The 23,862-nt window shown below is 32.1% G+C and overlaps 2 protein-coding genes across 2 annotated transcripts; both read right to left on the bottom strand.

Annotated features, from left to right (window-relative positions):
• Positions 1 to 9,433: 9,433 nt before the first annotated feature.
• Positions 9,434 to 10,234, bottom strand: LOC112526074 (MYB-like transcription factor ETC3). The gene is made up of 3 exons (XM_025136464.1): positions 10,126 to 10,234; positions 9,828 to 9,915; positions 9,434 to 9,601 (listed from the first exon to the last, which is right to left on the bottom strand). The coding sequence occupies exons 1-3, from the start codon at positions 10,178 to 10,180 to the stop codon at positions 9,514 to 9,516; spliced, it is 231 nt and encodes a 76-aa protein (XP_024992232.1). The 5' UTR covers positions 10,181 to 10,234; the 3' UTR covers positions 9,434 to 9,513.
• A 3,238-nt stretch (positions 10,235 to 13,472) lies between these two features.
• LOC112524201 lies at positions 13,473 to 14,216 on the bottom strand. The gene has a single exon (XM_025133929.1). The coding sequence runs from the start codon at positions 14,214 to 14,216 to the stop codon at positions 13,473 to 13,475; it is 744 nt and encodes a 247-aa protein (XP_024989697.1).
• Between the last annotated feature and the right edge of the window lie 9,646 nt (positions 14,217 to 23,862).

Below are 23,862 nucleotides of genomic sequence, written 5' to 3'. Positions count from 1 at the left end.
TTAGATTAGATCTGCAATCTGACAATCTAAACATTCATAAATGCCACGAGACTTCTCAACAATCACAAAATTGTCACCGTACAACTTTAAACCGTTAGATCATTAGCTTATAAAGTCACTTACTGGATAAACACTTACCAACAAGATCATCATGCATCATTATTTACCTTATCGAGTAACATTATCGATCATTAAAATGGATTGTTGTTAAGCGTATTTTACCAATATATGCTAAATGGGTAAGAATCTTTTTCGTCACTTACCAGATAAGATTCTTGGTTCTTTTTATGTCTCTTATCAGATAAAATTATAGATTTTTGCTATATTAATCCAGAAAATAACGTACGTTAAACAGTTATCTGATAAGTATTTGATAAATGAGCTGTAATCAGTATAGTTACTTTCATTCCGATCCATTTCAAGTTAACGGCATCTGTAAACAAACACATACATGAATCCAACGGCTTAGTTTGTCACAGGGAAGGGAAAATGATTTGGCTTTCTAATTAAGCAGACGATGGATTTCTTCAGCCACGTGTGATAATTCCCTTTTGACATCTGTAGAACATATTTGTCTTTGAGTTAACACGTGTCAACTTCTTAAGCTAGTTGAATCGTCATGCATACAGAGTAGTTGCTAACAAAGAGAACAATTTATAATATACACCCTTTACTTATCACCATTAACATTTTAGTCCCCTGTAAATAAAAAATTATTATTTAGACCCAGTAACCAAAAACTCTGATATACTCATTATTTAAAGAGAATTGTCACAAGTAAGAGACCGTTTACTTAAATGCTTACCCGGTAAGCATTTACTAATAAAAGTCAACAATATAATTTATTTTGATGTGTAAGATTTTAGTATATCAAAACATATCGAATACAACAATTTACTGGATAAACAATTATCTGGGTAAGAGTCGTCATCCTCACTTACCGGATAATACTCTTCATTCTTTTCATCGCTCTTACCCGGTAAGATTCTTGGCCCTTTTCATGTTCATCAAATTAGGAAATTTATGCGTTAAATACTTACCAAGTAAGCGTGTAGTAAATATCACAAGTAAGATATTGTGACAAAAATGCATTAAAATATACATATTGATGGATTAGCAATTTCTCTTTCAGTTTTACCATTTTATCAATACCTCCACAAGTGTTCTAACCGCAACTTGCTGAAGAGTATTTTAAAAAGAAATTTTCGTTTTTCATACTCGAAGGGGGCCACATGGCCCCAGGACCCCTATCCCTTATGTTTAGGAGCAGGATCCGCCCAAGAACGACCTTTCGGTGGTACGGAAGGCACGGACTCTGGTCCTTGTAAACATACACCAAAACAATAATTTACTCTTGAGCATGGCATAGACGGACCTAGAGGGGTGGTTAGGTGGCACGTGCCACCGTATTGTTTCTCCGTGGTAAGGTAAAAAAAATTAGATTCGTGAAAGGTACAACTGTTTTATTCTAGAAGGTGCAACCGTTTTATATGGTGTCATCTTATCCAAAAATTCTTGGGTTCATCCCTAAAGGATAGCACCTCCACAAGTGTAAACCAAAATCTCCATGGGGGCATCTCCGCAACTATAGCCCCTCTGCAACCTATAGCTTGAGGTTCTTTAGAAAAATGCCCCCTCCGTAAGTTGTATCTTTGGCATTTACGTAGGTATTGATTTTCTTAAAAAAAGTAAGAGAAAAATGATTGAGAAGTAAATTTGATCGGTGAAAATTTGCTACTTTTGTTAATTTCTCTTTTAGATATCATTCAAACACACCAACATTTTGCAGGTTCTTCGCTCAAGATCACAAAATTGCAATAGATTTTGAAAATACGATGATTTATAATCTGTAACGAGATTTAAGGGATGTTTGGTTAGAGGTATTAAGCAGTAATAAATGGAAATGAAAATAAAAGAAACTGTATGGTTTTCTATAATATAATGAGATCATTCCTCAAAAGCCCAAAATTTCATTCCTGGTTAAATCGGAGGGGGGGGGGGGGGGGGGGGAGGATGAAAATTCATTTCCATTTTCATTCCTCAACATGAGCCAAACAGACCCAGTAATAAAGCTTAGATGGGGTTATTTGTGGCAATACAGTTCACAAAGATTGATAATTGAATTAAATATATGTCACTACACCAAAATTCGATGTTTAAAATGTTTTCGTGTTAAGCAATGTATATAAAAAGATTAGTAGGACGATTTATTTTACATTTTAATATTATGCTTTGTGGAATTTAATTATGTTTATTTGATTAAATAATAAAACGTGGTACTTAAAAGTGTTACAATAGATTTATAGAACAGTTTTAGACGTTTTAACAAAATTTTAAAACATTTTAGAAATAAAATACCAGATTAGTTATTTCATAGGCTGATATTTGAAAAAATGTTCAATAAAAATTGAGTTTATAAACACATCTCAAACGAAATGTGTCATATTAAATAGCTAATACAACACTTTATTTACAAAAATATCATGAAAAACTTATTAAAACATAAAAATATATAAATCTATTGTGACAATTTTTAGATAAGACGTTTTATTGTTTGTATTATAAACTTAAATTGTAACGACGTTTTATTAAGACGTTTAAAAAACTTTAACGTAATATAAACTAGATTTTATTATAGTACCTTTTTTAAAAAAAATAAAATTAATTTGTTAAGTTGTTTCTTCTTGTCATGCGACATAATTATTATTTTTACTTAAAAATAAAAAAATCTATTTTTTTTAGTTAACCTGGATATCCAACCTGTTGTATAAGCCGATTAATTTCAAAACGACAATCCGTTTTGCGGGTAGCTTGGAGTCACTGTATTTGAAACCTACTTGGCCACAAAGAGATTTTTATTTCTTCTTAAATTTGAATCTGAGGCCTTCATACACTTTTGACCTTTGGAGCCCAAGTTTAAACCAATCAAACACCATCTTGTGATTAAAAAAAAGGGCAAATTGTATGAAAAAATAACGTACTTTAACTTGATTCTTATTTTTGGGTAACATACTTTCAAAACTTCTATTTTGATACCTAAGATGTAAAGTTTTAAACATTTAAGTACCCGGGTAACCGGTTAAAAACTAATTTTAGATTAAAAAAAAGACTAATTTTATATTTAAAAAAATCAATGTCACTAACCACGTCAGCAAATAATACTGAGTTGGATACTACACCAGCATTACTGGTTAATGCTTCAACCAGTTACTCGAATACTTAAATGTTTAAAATTTTACATCTTAGATACCAAAATGAAAGTTCTAAAAATACATTACCCAAAATAAGAATCAAGTTAAAAGTAAGCTATTTTTTATACAATTTAAAAAAATCCACTATTTCTTGGGTACCAAAATAAAAGTTTTAAAAATACGTTATCCAAATTAAGAATCAAATTAAAAATAAGTTATTTTTTTATACAATTTAAAAAAAATCTATTATATTTTGGATATTAAAATAAAAGTCTTAAAAATAAGTTATCTAAAATAATAATAAGTTAAAATAAATTATTTTTTTATACAATTTAAAAAAAAAAATCTACTATTTCTTGGAGACTGTGAATCGAAATTGAATGAGGATGATGATGGAGGATATGGATGATGATGGTAATGATGATGATGATGGATGGATATGGACCATGATTACAATCAAACGCAACACCATGCCAAATAATTCTGATTTATCTCTTTGACGAATATATATTATCATCCTATTGTCACCAATTTTTTAATTTTAAACAATACAATAATCCCATTATTTATATTTTTAAATTATTTAAAAATTCATTTTCTTTCAATTTCTTTGTAGAGATTATAATTTTATCTTTTTTTAATATAATTTTAATTATAGTTTTTTTTATAACCGTGATGTCTGATTTTTTTTTTTCCAGTTGGTGGTATATACATTGTGGATCGGTGATTCGGTTCTGAACCAACTAAAGATGTTCAAAACCGCTTTCGGGTTTTTGAAATAATGAAAAATATTGAAATAATGTATCAAAACAGATGTTATAGATTTAACGAAGCAGAAGTAAAATCTTGTTTCAACTAAAATTAATAATTACGATAAGGTGGTGTTACAGAAACGGTACATCACATTATACATACACTTATACGTTTGGTCCTTGCAGGGCGTAGCTACGTCGTCGTGAAAAATTTCGATCATTTTGATCCTTTGGCTGAAGAAAACTAGGATTGTTTTTGGTCAAAGAATCCTAACCGACCATGTATCTGTTATCTTGACTGGTCACGGTTTATTTTAAATGGTTCAGTGTTGCTTCCATAAAAAGAAAGTCAGGACGTCCGGTCCTTGGTAATAACTAATTTTTTAATTGAAAGATTGGATATGTCCCCTAACCAATCATGTCGATCTCGGTCTTTGGTCCAAATTCGTTATCCTGTAGAACGGCCGCCTACGCTATCAACATGTACACCATTTGAGTAAAAGACAACTCTGCCCCTTCGTTCTCTTTCATATATCGTAAATTTATTCATTTTGATGTTTTAAAAAATCCAATTTCGAACTACAACTTAGGGGTTGTTTGTTTTCCTCTTAATAGTTTCATTAAGAGACAATCTCTGAATCGTTAAGATGTGAATCTTGTTTTTTCTTAATGGTTCTAAAACCTTCTGAAGAATTTTGTATCTTGAATCTCTCTTAATCATTTAGAGCCCTAATTTCATTGTACACAATTACCAAACAGTTATATTTCATTTTGCAATATATCATGAGAGCCTCTTAACCACTTAATCATTCTGCATCAAATCATTCAACAATTGTCAAACAGTCCCTTAATTCAGTTTAACTTTTTAAAAAGTGAATGATATATCTGACAAATCAATACGACTTAACTTGATATGTCAAGAATCTACATCTTGATCTATGCAAAACGTTTTTCCGTTCAATTCAGTATATATGATGGTCGATATAAATATTCATCGACAATATCAGTAATTAACGATATCGGACAGATATCTAAGTAACGAAATCGAAAAAAGTAAAAGATAGAAAATAATTGATAGGATCATAAGGAGACAAACGATAGGATGAGGAGGTTTCTTGGGATTTGTTTCGATCATTTTTAGTACTTCGAGGACGAAACTTCCTTCTTGTTTCCTATATTCTCCATCTTTTGGTTTTTATTAATTACATTTTAGTCCTTATGGTTTACACAATGTTACAAAAATGGTCTACAAAATGAATTAATTATGGCGTTGACCCTTGTGCAAACGTTTTATTGTCAACTGAACTGCTTAACCCGCAAACTGAATAACTCAAAACCGTTTTGGTTGGGGAGAGTTATTCGGTTTCTGATTTTTTATACCCTGTGACACTAGTTATCTAAGTTTTTGGTAAGGAGTGTTCAAAAAAACCGTTGGACCGCTCAAACCGGACAAACCAAATCAAACCGGACCGTTTTTGGCGGTTTGAGCGATCTAGCAGTTTGGTTTGGTTTGAAAAATAGCAAAATCGGGCGGTCCGGTCTGGTCTGGAACATTGTTTGCGCGGTTTGGACCAAATCGACCGCTATATATATATATATATATATATATAGAGAGAGAGAGAGAGAGAGAGAGAGAGATGAGCGATCAAATGAAAACCACTCCAATTTGTAAAAACGTAAAAACTACTCTCATCCATCGATAATCTTATGAAATTTTTTCATAAAATTGTTAATCTTGTGAAATTGTTTCATATAATACTTTTTTTGATAAGTTGTTTCATATGTGGTTATGAAATTGTTTCATATACTACTTAATRAAATTTTAATGAAACTGTTTCATGTATTTCTCTAAAATTAAAATAATGAAGATGATAATATCCATGATTAACACCCTCTACAATAAAAATGGTTAATCAACCTCTCATAATTATAAAAAAATGAACAAAATGAAAAATTATGATTGGTTGAATGAGGTTTTCACAGTTTTTACAAATTGAGTGGTTTTTATTTGAACTCACCCCTATATATATATATATATGTATATATATATATATATGTATATATATATTTAATTATTTATTTTAATATTAGCAAACCCAACTTTTTTAACTTATGGACTATGGCTCAAATATATCTCTAAACCCAACATAAAGTCTAACATCTAACATAATCAAAATGGATATTTAATATAAAGTTATAAATTATATATTTTTTTTTAAGTTTAATATTTAAAGTCCATTAAAGGCTCAAACCGCCTAAACCGGTCAGACTAGACCGCCTTTTCGTGGTCTAGTTGAAACGGTCTGGGCACTTGATGTCAAACCGTTCGATTTGAAAATTTTATAAACCGCCATTACGGTTTGATTTGTGGTCTAAGGGGTTAAGCCGTTCAAACTAGACCGTGAACACCCCTAGTTTCTGGATCCGTCACTGCTTAATGATACTTCAAGTTTATAAGCTCGTTAACTGTGCATCTTATACAATGACGTTACAATAGTTGTTAGGACAAAGTTAGGTGACCGACTTAACAGATTAAGTTGATGAAGTGGAACAGTCTTTATATGACCATTTACTTTTTTAGTCGTAGAAGTTGTCGGGTAGCAAAGTACGTATGGTCATATACCATTTCTTTGTCGATGTATACTATTTCTCTCGAATTATCAACAAATCATTAGCAAAGTCTAATGAATTAAAAAAAAATGTCATTTACATTAATGATTATTTGTTTTTCAGATTCAAATGACAGTCGATATCACAAGAGAATCTACTGATTATTTAATTTTCAGATTTAAATGACAATCATAGTATCATGACAAACGCTTGTGATTAAGGGTGTTCAAAAACCCGACCAACCCAACCCAACGTGAAATAACTCGATCCGAAGCAACATCATGTCTAATCGAGTTGTAAAAATTTTAAACCGTAGGTATTGGGTTGATATTGAGTTACTATTATTTGAACTCAACCCAATCCAATGAACCCGATAGCCTTTTGTTTCTTAGATTTAATATGATTGTTGAGTTTATATTGATATATACATTAGACAATTACACTATCACGTACGCTCTTTATATATACATATTTTCAATTTATTCACCATCTCTATATAACTCATTCATATATATGTTTAATAACTAGACACGTGAATGGAGTAGTGAGGAGGGGAGAGACTTTCCTCCGATTCAATATCCATATCCCCCAAGTGAGGAATGGATAGTTGATGTGTTGCTTGCACATGTGGAATGAAAAAAGCGTCATAATCGACTATTTTATAAGATTTAGTTTATAAGACCAAAAAATAAAACGTCATATCTAAATGCGTTGTAATAAGTTTATAGGACGTTTTTGGACGTCCTAACAAGTTTTTTAGAACACTTTTAATATAATGCTCTACGTTAGCAATTTTATAGGACATTTTTTTTAAAAGTGTCCTAGAAACCTATCTTGTTATAGGACATATGTTTTTATACGACACTTTTTTAAATAGTATCATATAAAATTGCTAATGTTGCGCTTTGTATCAAAATTGTCCTGAAATCGTCCAAAATCATCCTATAAACTTATTACAATGTCTTTAGATAGAAGATTTTATTTTTTGGTCATATAAATTAAGTCTTATAAAACAATTTATTAGGATGCTTATAAATTGGTGACGTCCTATAAACCCAATTTTGTTTCAGTAGAAGTTTAATTTTCAGCCATGACGACTTATGCCATCACAAAGTTGCCGGTAAAGCACATATATTCGGCGACAAATTACCGATGCATTTCTTTTACTCGATGAGCCCGGAATAGCCATGGTGTTTTGTAGTTACGGTGCCGCCGAATACCTATCGGTTTCTAGTAGGTAAATATCCGATGACGGTAGCAATCGATAAAAGTTGTTGATGGCCCTGTTTCTATAGATATATTCCTCTTGTATCATACATGTAAGTCGTCATAACAACTTATTATCACGTCTTTGTAACAGAAAGTTGGTCTACCCTATAAACTTAAAGTAACATTAAGCACTTTATTAAGACGTCGAATGTTGGTTAAGCGTCCTAAAAGGTCCGTTTTATTGTAGGAAACTATGAGAGAACTTCAAGTTAATATGAGAATTTACAATGAATTGAATTTGTAAAGGTCGACATGAAGTTTATGATTAGCCCCTTTCTCCTCGGTCCACAAAGACAAAATGTAGGACTGACGCCAACAGTTCATCACGGAAGAAACGAGTATGGAATTTTGTTTACTCACTTTAAATTGAGTATCCGTTTCCGGAGGGGGGATCACGCCTATCTCAATAAAGTCTATGATTGGTTTGAAGAGCTTCTCGTCAAGTTAAATCTGGCCCCTTAACCCGTTTCCGCCTACGTATATCTACTGTTCGCGAAAGACATTAGAAGAACATTTTTCATAGTTTATTTCCTTGGTATAGTCTACAATAGGGAAACTTGCACCAAAATGGAACCAACTTTTGCCTGATTCTTATTTTGGGAACCAACTTTTAAAATCGTCATTTTGGGAAACCAACTTGCACCTGATTCCTATTTTGGAGAACCAACTTGCAAAATAATTATAAAAAAAATAACTAAAATTCATTTTTTTCCAAAAATTAATGCAATAAAATCAATTTTTCATTTCAAACCTCGTTTTTATTTTAAATTCAGATATCAAATTGAAGATTTTTTCAAAAAAAATCCAAATTACCATAATAAAAATTGTTTTTTACTAATGCAATAAAAATTCAATTTAATAGAAAAATTAATTGATATAATAAAAAATAAATATTAAATATTACATTCAAGATTTTTATATCTAACCAATCCGTATCAATATTAAAGTTTAAATCAAATTTGGCAAATCAAACCAAAAGTTTGATAGAGATCCTTAAATTACATGTTACTTGTTCAACAGTTCAATCAGACCCTTAAATAAATAAAAAGTTTGATAGAGACCCCTAAATTACGATTTTGAAAGTTGGTTCCCCAAAATCGGAATCAAGTGAAAGTTGGTTCCCCAAAATCGGAATCAAGTGAAAGTTGGTTCCATTGTGATGCAATTTTCCCTCTACAATAGTTAACGAATGTGTATTTTTGCTATTATCATCATAAAATTAAGTCTATACAGGGAGGTTCTAATAAGAAATGCAAGAATGCTAAGAACATAGGAATAAATTATTCACATGTGAATCATTGGTAAACTAAAAAAAAATCCATTTAAAGATGTATACTTAAACTCACGTTTGTTTATTTAACTTTTTACCAATTATTCACGTACGAAGATGCATATATCAACCTATGTTTACTTCTATCAATCATTTATTTTACGTTCTTAACCTTTCCCTGAGTCGATTCTATATGTAAAACACAAAAAGTAGTATTTACCCTTGTGGCCATGGAGGTTCAAATGCAGTGACTCCAAGGTTATCTACAAAGCAGGTGGTCGTTTTGGGATTAGTCAGCTTGCATAACAAGTTGGATATCCAGTAGTATTTATTCAACATCAAAGCGTTTTAACGCATCTACATGATTACATGCATTCATAGTATTCACATTTTACATCCTCATGCCCATGTTCTTGATTTCTCAATCGTTTGCAGAAACTCTTGAAGTCCAATACTCCTTAATCTCCACTGCAGTTCTTCCAGGGATTCTTCCAGCAATTAACGACCATCTGAGAGTGTCATTGCACGGTACCTTCGTTTAGTCGTTGATCATTCTCTTCGTCCCAAAATAAATGGAATTTCGGAGACCCGTAACGAGTAAAGAAAACAAAACAGAATAATCTCGAATATAGTCTAGGAAGGTCATTCATATGGGTATCAAGATCACATCGACACTGCATAGAAAATGATCAAACAGAACCAGAAATCAGACAAGATAGAGATAGAGTTCATCACCTATCCCCGACCAGCTTGTACATTCTTGTGATGAGATTCTTTTCGTCTTCCGAGAATTCAAGCTTCGATTCTCGACTTGATTGCTCTTCTGGAGATTAGTTTACAACACATTACAAAGATTTACGCAAAGTTACGAGCACGAAACCTACATTCTGGTTCGTAATCTTGGGGGTTATCATAAAGAACACTCAAAACTGATGTTATTTACGATAGTTTTACTCATCTGTTGTTTAAAATCGATCGTGAACCTGTGTGAGGTGGATCAAGAGGGAGATCTAGAGAGATTCGAGATGGGTACCTGTATATTTAGTAGAACAGTCATTAGAAGTGGAGCACTTGTCCAAACCCGCCATTAGATACGGAGTAATCGGCAAATACTCGATCAAGATAACAAAGAAAAGGGTTTATAATGTGGTGGGGAAGCTACGACTACAAGAGCTTGTATTAATAGACAGAAATAAAGCCATGTGCATCAAGTTTTCTTCATGGGTTTTCAACCTTTTTACACTGCAAGAACGAAAGGTAAACAACGAAAAGCATATGACTCAAGAATGGTAGGTGGATAACATATACTTAATTGGAGTCTTCTGTTTGGTCTAAGGAACGATTGGTAGCTAGTTTTAACCCTTAGTTTTTGTTTGGATAGCCTGCTTTTTAAGACTAGACCAGACCCTAGCTAACCACGTACAACCTGGTGCTAACCATCACTAACCACCCATGGTTAATGCCAAATGTTCGATGACCAGCAGCGGACCTCCAGTGGACCATGGTCACTAGACATCGGGGATAAAGATGAGCGAATTAAAGGACCTTAGAACACTATGCTTTCATCCATTTGCTACTCTTAGCAGCAACCTAATGAAAGTAACGACAAGTCATTAGATTCTTCTATTGCAACGACAACGTACTCGAATTTACGGGTTAAACTTTTAAGTATATTCTCCACCGCTCTCTTGTCTTCGATGTTTTCGCGATTTAATCTTATTTGATTCACCAAGACTATCACGCGGTTGTAGAATTCCTCAACGGATTCGGAGTCCTTTCATTCTAAAGTCATCAAACTCGCAGCTAGGGGTGCTCATGGATTGGGTTGAGGACATTTGAACAACTCAACCCAATGCTTGAGGTTTGGAACAATCTTAACCCAACCCAACTCAACCCGTACGGGTTGGTCGGGTTGATACTTTGGTATATTAAAATATTTTTCTAACTTTGAATATGTTATTTCTTTACTCGTAATTTCTTTTTCATCATCAACCATTTGATACAACTTATTTATATTTCTTACGTATATCACATTCAGTTAATTTTTCTCAATTTACATATATATGTTCACAGTTACTGAATGAGTTATACAGAGTTTTGTAGACTGTAGCAGGTCGCCAGAGACAGACCATTTGTTGTCCTAAGGAGGAAGGGGGTGTTAGAATTCGTTTCCTCTGCCGGGGACTTCCACGAAATGAAAACGGGCTCATTAACAACAAGAAAGCCAATTCATAGCGCAAGGAGATATATTAATAGAAATTCAACAATCATATTAAATCCAATAAATAAAAGGATATCGGGTTCATCGGGTTGGGTTGAGTTCAAATAATAGTAACTTAATATCAACCCAATACCTAAGGTTTGACAATTTTACAACTCGATTAGACATCAGGTTGCTTCGGGTTGGGTTATTTCGCGTTGGATTGAGTTGGGTTGATCGGGTTGGTCGGGTTTTTGAGCACCCTTTCTCGCAACATAGAGTAAATTTTACTATGTCTTCTCCCCGTTATGTTTTATACAACATTTCCCATGCTTCCTTTGACGTAGTTGATGTCGAGATCCTCTCGAAGATTGTTTCGTCCACTGCTTGATAGATGAAGAACAAGGCTTTCTTGTCTTTCCTTTCACTACAACAAAATGGGTTTTATAGGACACTCTAAAATTTTAAGTGTCCTAATAAACCTATTTATAAGACTTAGTTTATAGGACCAAAAAAATAAAATGTCATATCTAATGGTGTTGTATTAAGTTTATATGACCTTTTTTGATGTCGTAATAAGTTTTTTAGAACATTTTTAATAAAACGTTCCATTATCAACTTTATAAGACACTTTTTAAAAAAATGTCCTATAAAAAATTGAGTTTATAGGACAATTTCTCAAAAATGTCCTATAAGGTTGCTAATGCGACACTTTATATTAAAAATGTCCTTAAAATCTTGTTAAGACGCTCAAAAGTGTCATATAAACTTATTACAACGCGTTTAGATAAGACGCTTTACATTTTGTTCCTATAAATTAAGTCCTATAAAGAGGTCTATTGGGACATTTAGAGATCGGAGGTGTCCTATAAATCCAATTTTGTTGTAGTGAATTAAACGACCTAACTTTTTTAGGTGTTCATCGTCACATATTTTTCAAAAAAACGAGTCATTAGAGACATGATATATAGTATTGTCACGACAAAACGAACATATGTTTTTTTAATATCTCATTACAAGTATATCGGTTTCCGACAAATACCAAAATACTCCTCGAGTTTTTTACGACATATCTACGTATAAACATTCATATATACATTTGTTCACGTGCACGTAAAACTACGATCAAGATACATTTTACGACACGTAAACTAACAACACATAGATTTCGCATTTTTACGTAGTCACAAATTTCCTATTCCGTTGTCATGCTAAAAACAAAACCAACTTCCCGACAATGCATCCTATATGACCATTTTTCGTGCTATGCATGACTCTCTCCCTCTTTTTCTCACTCAAATACGCTCATTTCAATTGTTGTAAACAATTACCATTACTGATGATTTACGTTCGACAAGTATGAGGGTGGTGGTCGAGATCTTGACGGGAAAGCTCTTCTACGTTCAAATTGGCGATAACGCCACCGTACTAGACCTCAAGAAAGAGATCGGAGCTCAAGAAAAGCTGCCAGATGATCGGTTAATTCTCCTTTTGTGCAACAATTTGATGAACGAAAACGAAGCATTGCTCGTTGAGTATGGTGTTGAAGATGGTTCCCATCTTTATCTCTTCTTCGATTCCCTCAAGGATGGTTCGACTCATCAGTTTCTCTTAAGCACTTCCGAATCGCTTTAGCTTCCAACCTGCTAATCTTGGTTTTGTATATCAAATCTAGATGATAGAATTACGAAGGTCGTGATATCAGTTCGAATGTACGAACATACTTTTGTATATGTATCTAGGATTCCGATTTATAAAACGTTATGAAACTAAATGAATTAGAATCGGTCTTTTAGATTTCGATCAAAAGTGATTAGATACGAAGTCTTTTTCGAGGTTTTATTATGTAAAAAACGATTACAGATATGTATTATTGACGTTAATAGCTGTAACGCTTGATCGATATATGCCATGCTACCATTCATTGCCAAATGCTGATGTTACGAAAATATGTGAAACCCCGTTAGATTACAGTCCAAAAGAGTCATTGAGCAGAGAAATGAGGTTCCAACGTATATTGAAAGAATGGTTATAGCCGTGCGACAAAGGATTCATACCCCTCCAACGGGCTAATATTTTGTATGAATCATAATGCCAATCTCTTGCTTTCAAAAGTATAATACCGACAATCAAAGGGCCTTTGATCTAGCGGTATGTGAGTAGTTGACCTCCTAAATCGACTAACTAACAGTCCCTTTAAAAACATAAAGATAATCACCATTTTCGACCCCGTGCCAACGGAGGCTACAATTGTCTCTCATGATCCTTTGTTTGTGAATAAATATATAGTCGTCGATTGGTAGTAGTTTTCTCGCCAATAGTAATTCCCTTAACTCGTTCACAGTGCTCGAGTCCTTCATCTCCAACGGGATGCAGGTCGAGTCGAATAGAGCTGAGGACGTCTGCACCACGAAGCCAAGCTTCCGTGAAGGTGGCTCAGTCACTAATCGACTCATGGTCTTCAAGAAAACAACGATTTCCGAGAACTCACCAACACCGTAATCACTCAAACTACGAAAATCCTCATCCATCTCCACTCCAGAAAAGAAAAGCATCATTTGCTTTATCGGAGTTCCATCGATGATATGAATCTTCTCTTTGAGACTTCCTACGGTTTCCGTTATATCTATCTCTATGTTGTGCTTTCGGGATGAAAATTTAACTGTAATTTGCATTTGTCTACGGGTTTCTAGAGATGGCGTATGATCATTGATCGTGAGATCGATTTTTGTACCTTCGGTGACGATTGGATAGTCTTCTAGGTCAAGCCCGTCGAGTAGTTCCCAATCGTATATGCTAAGTGTTTGCGAAGAGATTGGAACACCAAGAAAATGCTCGATTTTTCGCTTGATTTCAAGAATCGTTTCTTGAGTGCTGACTTCGATCGTTAACGCGTATGCCCGTGTTAATATTTGGATTTTCATATCGTCGTAACGGGAAGACGATAAGTGTTTAAGGGTAATTGAGTTCTTGCAAGTGATCCGCCATTGTAATAGACTTGATTTCAAGCTTGATTTCATGTTAAAGGGATGTAGATGGTCATCTCTATGTGATTTCAAAGCAAAATGTTCATGTCTATTTACCTCATTTCATGCAAAACTTGCTTCATTTTTCTCCCTCCATATACCAATTTGGTTATAACTATTAGGTTGTTTATTACCTCTTAATAGTTCCATTAAAAGGTAACATCTGAATCATTAAGAGATGAATCTTGTTTGGTAAAGAACAAAGTCTGGCTCTTAATGTTCTAAAACCTTCAGGGTGATTTTGTATCCTGAGCCTCTCTTAACCATTAAGCGCCCTGATTTCATTGTAAATAATTACCAAACAATTATATTTCATTTTGCTCTATATCATGAAAGTCGCTTAATCATTCTGCACCAAACCGTTCAGCAAATGCCAAACAACCACTTAATCACTTATTAAAAAAAAAAACAAACTGTTTGATTTATATATATATAATTGACACATTCCTACGTAACCTCAAATAATCATAAAATTGCCACCGTGCAATTTTAGACCATTGAATTATTAGCTTATAAAGTTGATCAATGAACATAAATTGGTTTTGCGGGTCTAACGGAAAACCCTTGGTCTCACGTGAACCCAACGCTATATATATATATATATATATATATGGGCTTAATCAAATGAGAACTGATTAGTTTGTGGTAACTGTGAGGTCCAATCTCAACCACAAATCAAAGGATAAATTAGAAAATTAATAATTATGTTAGTTTGAGTTAAAATTATAATTAGAGGGCATACTAGGTATTTTTTTTAAAATTCCTCTCTCCTCTCTCATCTCTCCGACCTCCGGTGAAATCGGTATCACAGTATATCACATTGTGTATCTTTATTTTTAAGATTTGAGTTGGTATCATAGTTGGTATCACAATGATATCACACAGTATATCACAATGGGTATCACATTGTGTATCAATTTAGTAGATTTTGTCTCACGTATATACCTTTCTTATTTTACTATGTTCAACTTTGTTTTTAAGGTTTGAGTTGGTATCATAGTATATCACAATGAGTATCACATTGTGTATCTTTGTGATTACTTGGTACCTGCCGGATTAATGTTCACCGGAGACCGGAGATTGGAGGTCGGATAGATGAGAGACGAGAGAGGAGAGAGGAGTTTTTTAAAATACCTAAAAAGTCCTCTAATTATAATTTTAACTAAAACTACCATAACTATTAATTTCCTAATTTATACGTTGATTTGTGGTTGAGATTGGATCTCACAGTTACCACAAACTAATCAGTTCTCCCTTGAATGAGCCCCTATATAGGGGCCTAATCAAATGAGAACTAATTAGTTTGTGGTAACCGTGAGGTCCAATCTCAACCACAAATCAATAGATAAATTAGGAAATTTATAATTTTGGTAATTTTTAATTAAAATTTTAATGCAAGGGTATTTTAGTTATTTATAGTCCTCTCTCCTATCTCCTCTCCTCTCTCCGTCCTCCGTCCTCCGGTGATACCACAGTGGTATCACAATGCATCATATATGTGATTGGGTATCACACTGTGGTCGTTTATGCGGTCGTTCGAATATGTAACACAGTAGTATCACAATGCATCTTATATATGCTTGAGTATCACACTGTGATATCACCGGATTACGGTGGCCGGAAGACGGGGACGGAGAGAGAAGAGAGGAGAGAAATTACCTAAAATGTCCTTGCATTAAAATTTTAATTAAAAATTACCAAATTTATAAATTTTCTAATTTATCTATTGATTTGTGGTTGAGATTGGATCTCACAGTTACCACAAACTATCCAGTTCTCCCTTGAATGGGCCCATACATATATATATATATATATATATATATATATATATATATATATATATATATATATATATATATAGGTTGGAGGTTCCACTGATAAATCAAGTTTTGATGAATTTGTTAGCAAAGTTACCATAGTCTAATATGCTAATGCACACATGTTAATCTTTTATGTTAATTTATTTTTAACTTATGTTATCATTTTTATAACCTTCTTAATTCTCTAGATGAATATTTTATGATGTTATTCATTATGAATACTCATTAAAAAGAATATTCCTAAGTTTCTAAAACATTTAAGGTTATAAATAAACATCCACACTGTTAATCTCATTTTTGGTGTTAAAAGTGTGAAAAAGAAAACTTAAGCGTATGATAGGAAAACCTTTATTTCACCTTATAAGATTGATGACCATGATTAATCATATGACTACAATTCTATCTTCATATTGTTTTTTTATATCGATTAATCGTTCATCTTTTTATAAACTGTTTGATCTAAATTACTTTACATATTTTGTTTAAATCGTTAATTCAATATAGGAATTGGGATCCAAAAATTGGTATCAGAGCAGATTGATTATTCATAATCAAATTGATCGGATCTGTCAATTTCATCTCCAGTTTATTTCATCTCAATTTTAGATATGTATTATTCATCGTTTTCATACTTTGTTTTCAAATTGTTCTTGAATTTTCGTTCAAATATGTGTTTGAATCTGTTTGCCTTCAAATTCATTTTTGATTTTTGCTTATATTCAATTCAACAAGTTATATTTTCATCAGCTCTGAAATGAGGATGTTAATTGTGGAAGAAAAATAAAAACAAACTGTTAAAAATTGATTATTATACTGTCAGGTCAAATATATATTATTGCATCCGATGTCACCGAGCATTGAAGATTTAAGGACTTAAAGATGAAAGTCAACATGGTCAAAAAAAGTCAAAGTTGTTAAAAGTCAATGTTATATAGTTTTTTTTTTGTAAGGGTGTCCGGGCCAAAGCCCGACTAATCCCCGGCAAATTTGGAGGCTAAGCATGGCCCCACTTAAATGTCGCCAACACTCCCCTCTCAGGACTCGAACTTGGGTTCATGACTATGTCATGCCCAAGCCTTTACCACTAAGCTGGAAGGTCTTTGACAATGTTATATAGTTTGTGTTTAGTTATAGTTTGACTTATATTAGTTAACATGTACAAATAGATCTTGTATTTTTAGATTGTAGTATGAACTTACACGTATTCATTTTGTTGATTGTAGAGAGAGAAACATATTTTAGAGAGAGAAACTCATCAATATGCATATGATTTCATCTGTAGTTGTTGTTCTTGGTTGTTAGATTAATTGTTACTTGATCATCGTGGGATTATCAATTGGTATCAGAGCTTAAACAGAAGAATTGTATAATAATTCATCAAATTCTTTTGAAGAAATTTGAAGTTTCTACATAAATGGGTTTGATTTGATTTGTTGATTTTTGTGTTTGACTTTTAAATCCAAATCATTTCTTAATCATTTTCTATAAGTTTTACATCATTTTCTTTTATCAAGATTTCATCAAGAATCAAAGAATTTGATAAAATTTTGAGTTTATCTGAACAGTCTTTTTGAATTTTTTTTGATGAAGATTCTGCAAAATTATGAAACTTTGATGCGTTTTTGTGATAAGTTCTTCATAAAATGTGTTTCTAAACATGTTTTCATCATTAATTTCAAGTTTCAAGATCAAAATTTGAGTTTTGAAATTTTTGATTTTCGAAGTGAAGTAGATTTTTGTAAAATCTGAGTTTTTGATCCATTTTAGTTGTTGTGTTTGGTTAGGAATGACAACGGGTCGGGTTCAGGTCAGGTATTGGTATCCCCGTCCCCAAAATCGATAGCTAAAATCGTCCCGTAACCGCCCTGATCCACGTCGGGGATCTTATCGGGGATCTCCATCGGGTCCTCGCGGTTTCCCGGATCCTCGTTGGGGAACCCGTTTAGGGTAAAAATCCTCTTTTTCACCGTTGGTTATAACCGAACCCGAAACCGAAACACTGCTAATTTTCACAATTAAAAGTAAATTACAATTTTTTTAAAGATGTAAGTTTAATGTCTCAAACATAATCGAACCATTACAAACAATGTATTAGATTACAATATAAAACTAAACAGAAATTCAAACATCATACAACTAAAATCACGATTTTAAACAAATAAACTAGATTTTTCCGTAACCTTTATTTGGGTTGTCGAGGTAAAACGGATAAAAGTTTTTTTAATTTTAATATACTATTTTCTTTTAATGATATTATATATATATATATATATATATATCGGGCCGGTGATCACCATTTCCGCCCCCGTCCCCGTTAAAACACCCGAATTTTTCCCAGATCCCCTTTCCGTCCCCGATAAAATATCGTCATACCCAACCCTAAAGTTTTGATTTTCGGTTTTCACAATTGGTTTCGGATTTTTTTGTCATCGGGATTTTTTTTCATCCCTATGTTTGGTTATAATTATGTTTTTAGGTGAAGGAAGAAGGAGAAAGCAAAAAAGTCAAACTTGACAACCTGACTAAATAGAAGTCAACTATCCTGCTTGACCGGTCAACAATTGTGGGCATATCATGCAATATTTTATCATAGATTCATGCGATAGTTATTGTTCCGTTATCTTTTCCATTAAGTACGTTAATTTTGTTACATTTGTAATTCTTTTTCTTTTTTTAAGTTTTCGTTAAGTCCATTATCTGTATCTATACTATATTATAAAATATTTGACAAAAATTCTTAAAATTTATTTTTTATGCATTAAGTATTGTATATTGATGCATATTACTTAAAATTCAAGAATACGAGTAAATTATGCATAATTACAACTTATTAAAACTCCATGTTTGAATTCGTGTAACTAACTGAGGATAAACATAATCAAATAAAAGATAAACCTTTCATTTTAAAATATAAAAGATCTAAAATATAATTAGGATAATTATCGAGTTCCAATAAAATAATTAATTATTATCTTTATAAGAAAATTATATTATTATACCAAATATAAATTACTTCGTTATTGTACATAAATTAAATTATAAAAAAATTAAAAATTACACAAAAAAATGAATTTTAAATAGTTAATTTGATATTAATATTGTTATATTTTTGTTAAATTTTTATGGTGTTTTAAAATTTATATTTTATTCAAAAATAAAAACATAATCGTTTTTTTTCAAAATCATATAAGACCATACTATAACATCGACTGAGATAAAGAATAAAATGAAATGTTAAAATCAAGATGCATCTCGCTGCATTGCACGAGTATCCTTCTAGTTATATTATAAAGAATTTGACAAAACTCTTAAAAATCGTTTTTTATGCGTAAAGTATTGTTTATAAATGCATATTACTTAAAACTCAATATTGCAAGTAGATTATACGTAAGTACAATTTATTAAAGCTCCATATCTGAATTCGTGTAACTAACTGCAGATAAACACAATCAAATACAGGATAAACATCTCATTTTAAATATAAAAAATCTAAAATATAATTAGGATAATCATTGACTTCTAACAGAATACTTAAATATTATCTTTATAAAATGTTAATTATTAAAACAAAAATAAATTATTTTATTATTAAACTTAAATTAAATTATAATAATAATAAAAAATTAAAGAAATTACATAAAAATAAGAATTTTTAAATAGTTGATTTGATATTAACATTGATATATTTTTTTTTTCTAATTTTTACAATATTTTCAAATTTATATTTTATTCAAAAATAAAATCATTATTGTTTTCTTAAAAATACACAAAATCGTATTATAACATCGACAAAGACAAATAAATAAAATAGAACATTAATATCGAGATGTGTCTCGTTGCATTGTACGAATACTCTTCTAGTATATATGTTAAGATTGTGAGGTAACATGGTTAGTTTAAGGTGTGTTAATCTGTTTGACGGAGGTTAAGTCATGGTAACCTTCGTACCCGCCAACAACTTTGCCATTGAAGTTCGTTTGAATTATCAAAATGCCTCTGCACAACATTCATCAACATCGTCGGACCAAGAGGCTTGCTTCATCCGTACGTTTGGGTTGTTGATGGAGTAGTTTTTTTGGATTTTAGAGATCCTACCCGATCTCGAGTCTCTCGCTCTCTGTGTATGTGTATAAATATATGGTTAGGTTCAAACGGAAACATGGTCAAATAAGAAAACATGAGAACATTTCTATTACATGTGATTAAGGAACAAGATCAATATTAGGGTGTGCGAACGATTTGGCCCGCAACCTAGATTGTGGCTAAGGTCACCCGGTTCTTTTGTCGGCATGGGAATGGGACCTGACTTGTCGTGGGACTCGATCCACCCGCTCTGGTCGGAGACGAGGATTCCCTGCTAAACTGGTGATGGGTACGGGGAAGGTATCGCACTCCCCGCCTTGTACCCTTATATATATATATATATATATATATATATATATTAATTATTATTTCAATTAAATTGATAATTCAGAATTTTCTATTTCCTAACTGGGTATTTTTTTAGATGTCAAGTCAAAATACAATTACTCGATATGTTTTTGATATTACTTAATATGGTTTCATATTACTCGATATATTTTGGTACTTATGCCAAGTTTTTTCTGGATTAAATTGAATTTATTTTAGTTTCAGGTTATTAATTATTATATGTTGTTGTGATTTTTTTGTATTAAATTAAATCCCTTTCGATTTTGGGTTTATTGAAAATACGTGAGATTTAAACGTGTATGGGGTCCATCTCTTACATATTTGATTCATAACAGCTTACATAAACAGAGAAAAAAAAATCCTCATTTCTTCGTTCAGAATTTCCATTCTATAGTTTTTTTACTATGAAAATTATAAGATTAAAATATTCTATAAATTTAATAAAATTTTATTTTTATCTCATAAACATTTAATTTCACTATTTATTATTATTGAGAATATAATACAATAAGTAGCCTACAAATTTGGTCCTTGTGATTTGTCAAAAATAATATTTTTCGTTCCTACAGTTTTGAAATTATAAATGACTATCGTGATTTTCAAAAACCTTTGGATTTGGTTCCTTTGTCTTATGAACGTTGAAAAGTTACGTTAAAAGTTAAATGATGATTATTTTCGTTATTTTATCGAATTTTTGTAACAATTACAATTTTGGTCCCTATGGTTTTTTGGTTAGGTAAAGGACAGAAACTTGATAATTGAAGGAATTTTTTAACCACTGTCAGAGGGAGTGATCAAATCCGGACGTTTTTATAAACTATGATGGCAATCGTGTAATTTTAAACTATAGGGACATAAATTGTAATTTTGGACAAACCTCATGACCAAATTGGTAATATATTTTAATAATTGTATATTTTTCTCTCGGTAATCCATTTGGAGAGTTATCCAAAAACTTGCCTACCTGATCTAAGTTCTTGTCTTTGTCTTATGTCGCGTCAAACATGGAACACTGAATTTTTGTTCTATCACATGTTACTCCAAACATGTGACAATGAGTTCTATTCCATCTTATCCTCTCCTATTAAAAATAATTTTTAATTTCAGAATAATTTTCGGCAGATTTCGGACGGAAAATAATTTTAAAAGATTAATTAAATATCCTCCGAAAATCCGTCAGAAATTGGCAAAAATATTTGTTAATTTCAAATTAATTTCCGGTGGATTATAGTTTTAAAAGATTAATTAAATATCCGCCGAAAATTGACAAAAATAATTTTTAATTTCATATTAATTTCCGACGGATTTTCGGCGAAAAATAGTTTTAAAAGATTAATTAAATATCCGACGAAAAATGCTAAAAATGATTTTTAATTTCATATTAATTTCCAGTGGATTCCCGCAAAAATTAATTTTAAAAGATTAATTATATTTCCCCGGAAATTTGTCTGTAAGTTATTTAGATTTAGGGGTGAGCATAGGCGGGTACCCCCTTTTTGACAGGAACCGGAACCGGAACCGACGGTTCTTGAGATATTGGAACCGGAACTGGTTAGAGCGGTTCTTAAATTTTTGGAACCGGAACCGCCGGGAACCGGTTCCGGTTCCGGGTACCCGCTTCCTAAAATATTAAAATTTTATTGTTTAGAAAAAAAAACATTGCCAAAACACTAAATAAATAAGCAAGAATACAAATTATACAAAATAATTGTTACAAATATTGTTTAACGATTACAAACTATAATAGACTAATAKAAAATATTCAAAGTTTAACGATTACATATTATAATGGTAAATGTTCAAAGTTTAACGATTACATACTATGAATCCAAGTGAATACACAATTTGAAAAAATACGAATCATTTTATATGAAGAATTTAGATGAAGAATGAAAATGACGACGTGCTTTCAAGATGTAAACCTAATATAAATTTGATATTAAAAAATAATTATTATTTTTTTACTTGAAAAATACCGGATACCCGGCGGGTAACGGTTCCGAAAAATTGAGAACCGGAACCGGAACCATTCTCAATCGGTTCCGTATTTTAGGAACCGGAACCGGAACCATTCTCAATCGGTTCCGTATTTTAGGAACCGGAACCGGAACCACTCATATCGGTTCCGGTTCCGGAACCGGCAGTTCCAAGGCGGTTCCGGTTCCATAGCCGGGTACCCGGTTCCGCTGCTCACCCCTATTTAGATTAAACTTAAATACAAATCTAATATAATTAATTAAGTAATCCACCGGAAATATTACCTGAATAATATTTTCGGCGGAAGTCAATAGAAGTTGACTTTTTTGATGTCCTACGGAAATCCGTCGAAAATCCATCGTAACAATTCCAACAGATTTCGTCCGCCGAAAATGACGTCAAAATAGTCAGTTTTCTAGTAGTGTGTCCCATCTCACGTACCAACCCTGGTCCTATAGTCAAAGATTCCTAAAAAACTACTCAAACAATATTTGTATTATTTTAGTATCGATATGACATGACATATACAGCCTTTAGGTGTAGTGTCTTAATTATACAGCTTGTTGCATTAATAGCATCTCCAATGGAGGTTCTTATAAGAACCTCTTTTTTACACTTTTTATTGTCGTCTTAAGTCCATCTCATCAAATTAAGAACTCGAGAACTCCATAACGGTGGTTCTTATAAGAAACCTTTTTTTTTTGTGGGGTCCAATTGATTTTTTTAACATCAATAATTAAATAAGTTAATATAAAGTAAAAAAAAACAAAATAAAAAACAAGTAAAATATTATTTCTTACAAAAATCATGGTAAGAACCAAGGTTATTGTTCAAGCACCTATGACCATAATGGTAGTTCTTATAAGACTGGACACTTTTAACTTAAAAGAACCTTACATTGATGATGCTCTAAATCAGAGATTAACTTTTGTGGAACACTAGAATATGAAGTAAGATTAACTGATAGATTCACGTCAATAAATATATTTCGTTGATAAAAATATTTTTCTTTTGATAGATCACTTTCTATATAAAGATTCCATCGTATGACGTCTCAAAACCACTAATTTGATATTTTGTTGATCGGAAAAATACCTTAATTCTTTAACGTGTGTATATACATATATATATAGATTTGGGATCATGTGAGACCAACATGTTTTCGTGATACCCGTGAGACCATCTTTTTACACTTGAAACTTCACAGCAAAATGTTGTGAATGTGACTTTTTTAACCTTCACAATGTTTTTGCTGTGAAGTTTCAAGTGTAAAAATGTGGTCTCACGGGTCTCACGAAAATAGGCTGGTCTCACGT

The sequence above is a fragment of the Cynara cardunculus genome (genome assembly GCF_001531365.2).
Source record: "Cynara cardunculus var. scolymus isolate 2C chromosome LG 13, CcrdV1, whole genome shotgun sequence".
NCBI lineage: Eukaryota > Viridiplantae > Streptophyta > Magnoliopsida > Asterales > Asteraceae > Cynara > Cynara cardunculus.
Note: the sequence above shows the minus strand (reverse complement) of the source record. Positions and strands in the feature narration are given on the sequence as shown.

Excerpts from the sequence above, each read along its gene's own strand:
- LOC112526074 (XM_025136464.1), bottom strand. The coding sequence starts at position 10,180 with ATGGCGGGTTTGGACAAGTGCTCCACTTCTAATGACTGTTCTACTAAA. Across the intron at positions 9,916-10,125 it reads CTGTTCTACTAAATATACAG|AAGAGCAATCAAGTCGAGAA; the intron begins GTACCCATCTCG and ends ACTAATCTCCAG. Across the intron at positions 9,602-9,827 it reads TACAAGCTGGTCGGGGATAG|ATGGTCGTTAATTGCTGGAA; the intron begins GTGATGAACTCT and ends TGACACTCTCAG.
- LOC112524201 (XM_025133929.1), bottom strand. The coding sequence starts at position 14,216 with ATGAAAATCCAAATATTAACACGGGCATACGCGTTAACGATCGAAGTC.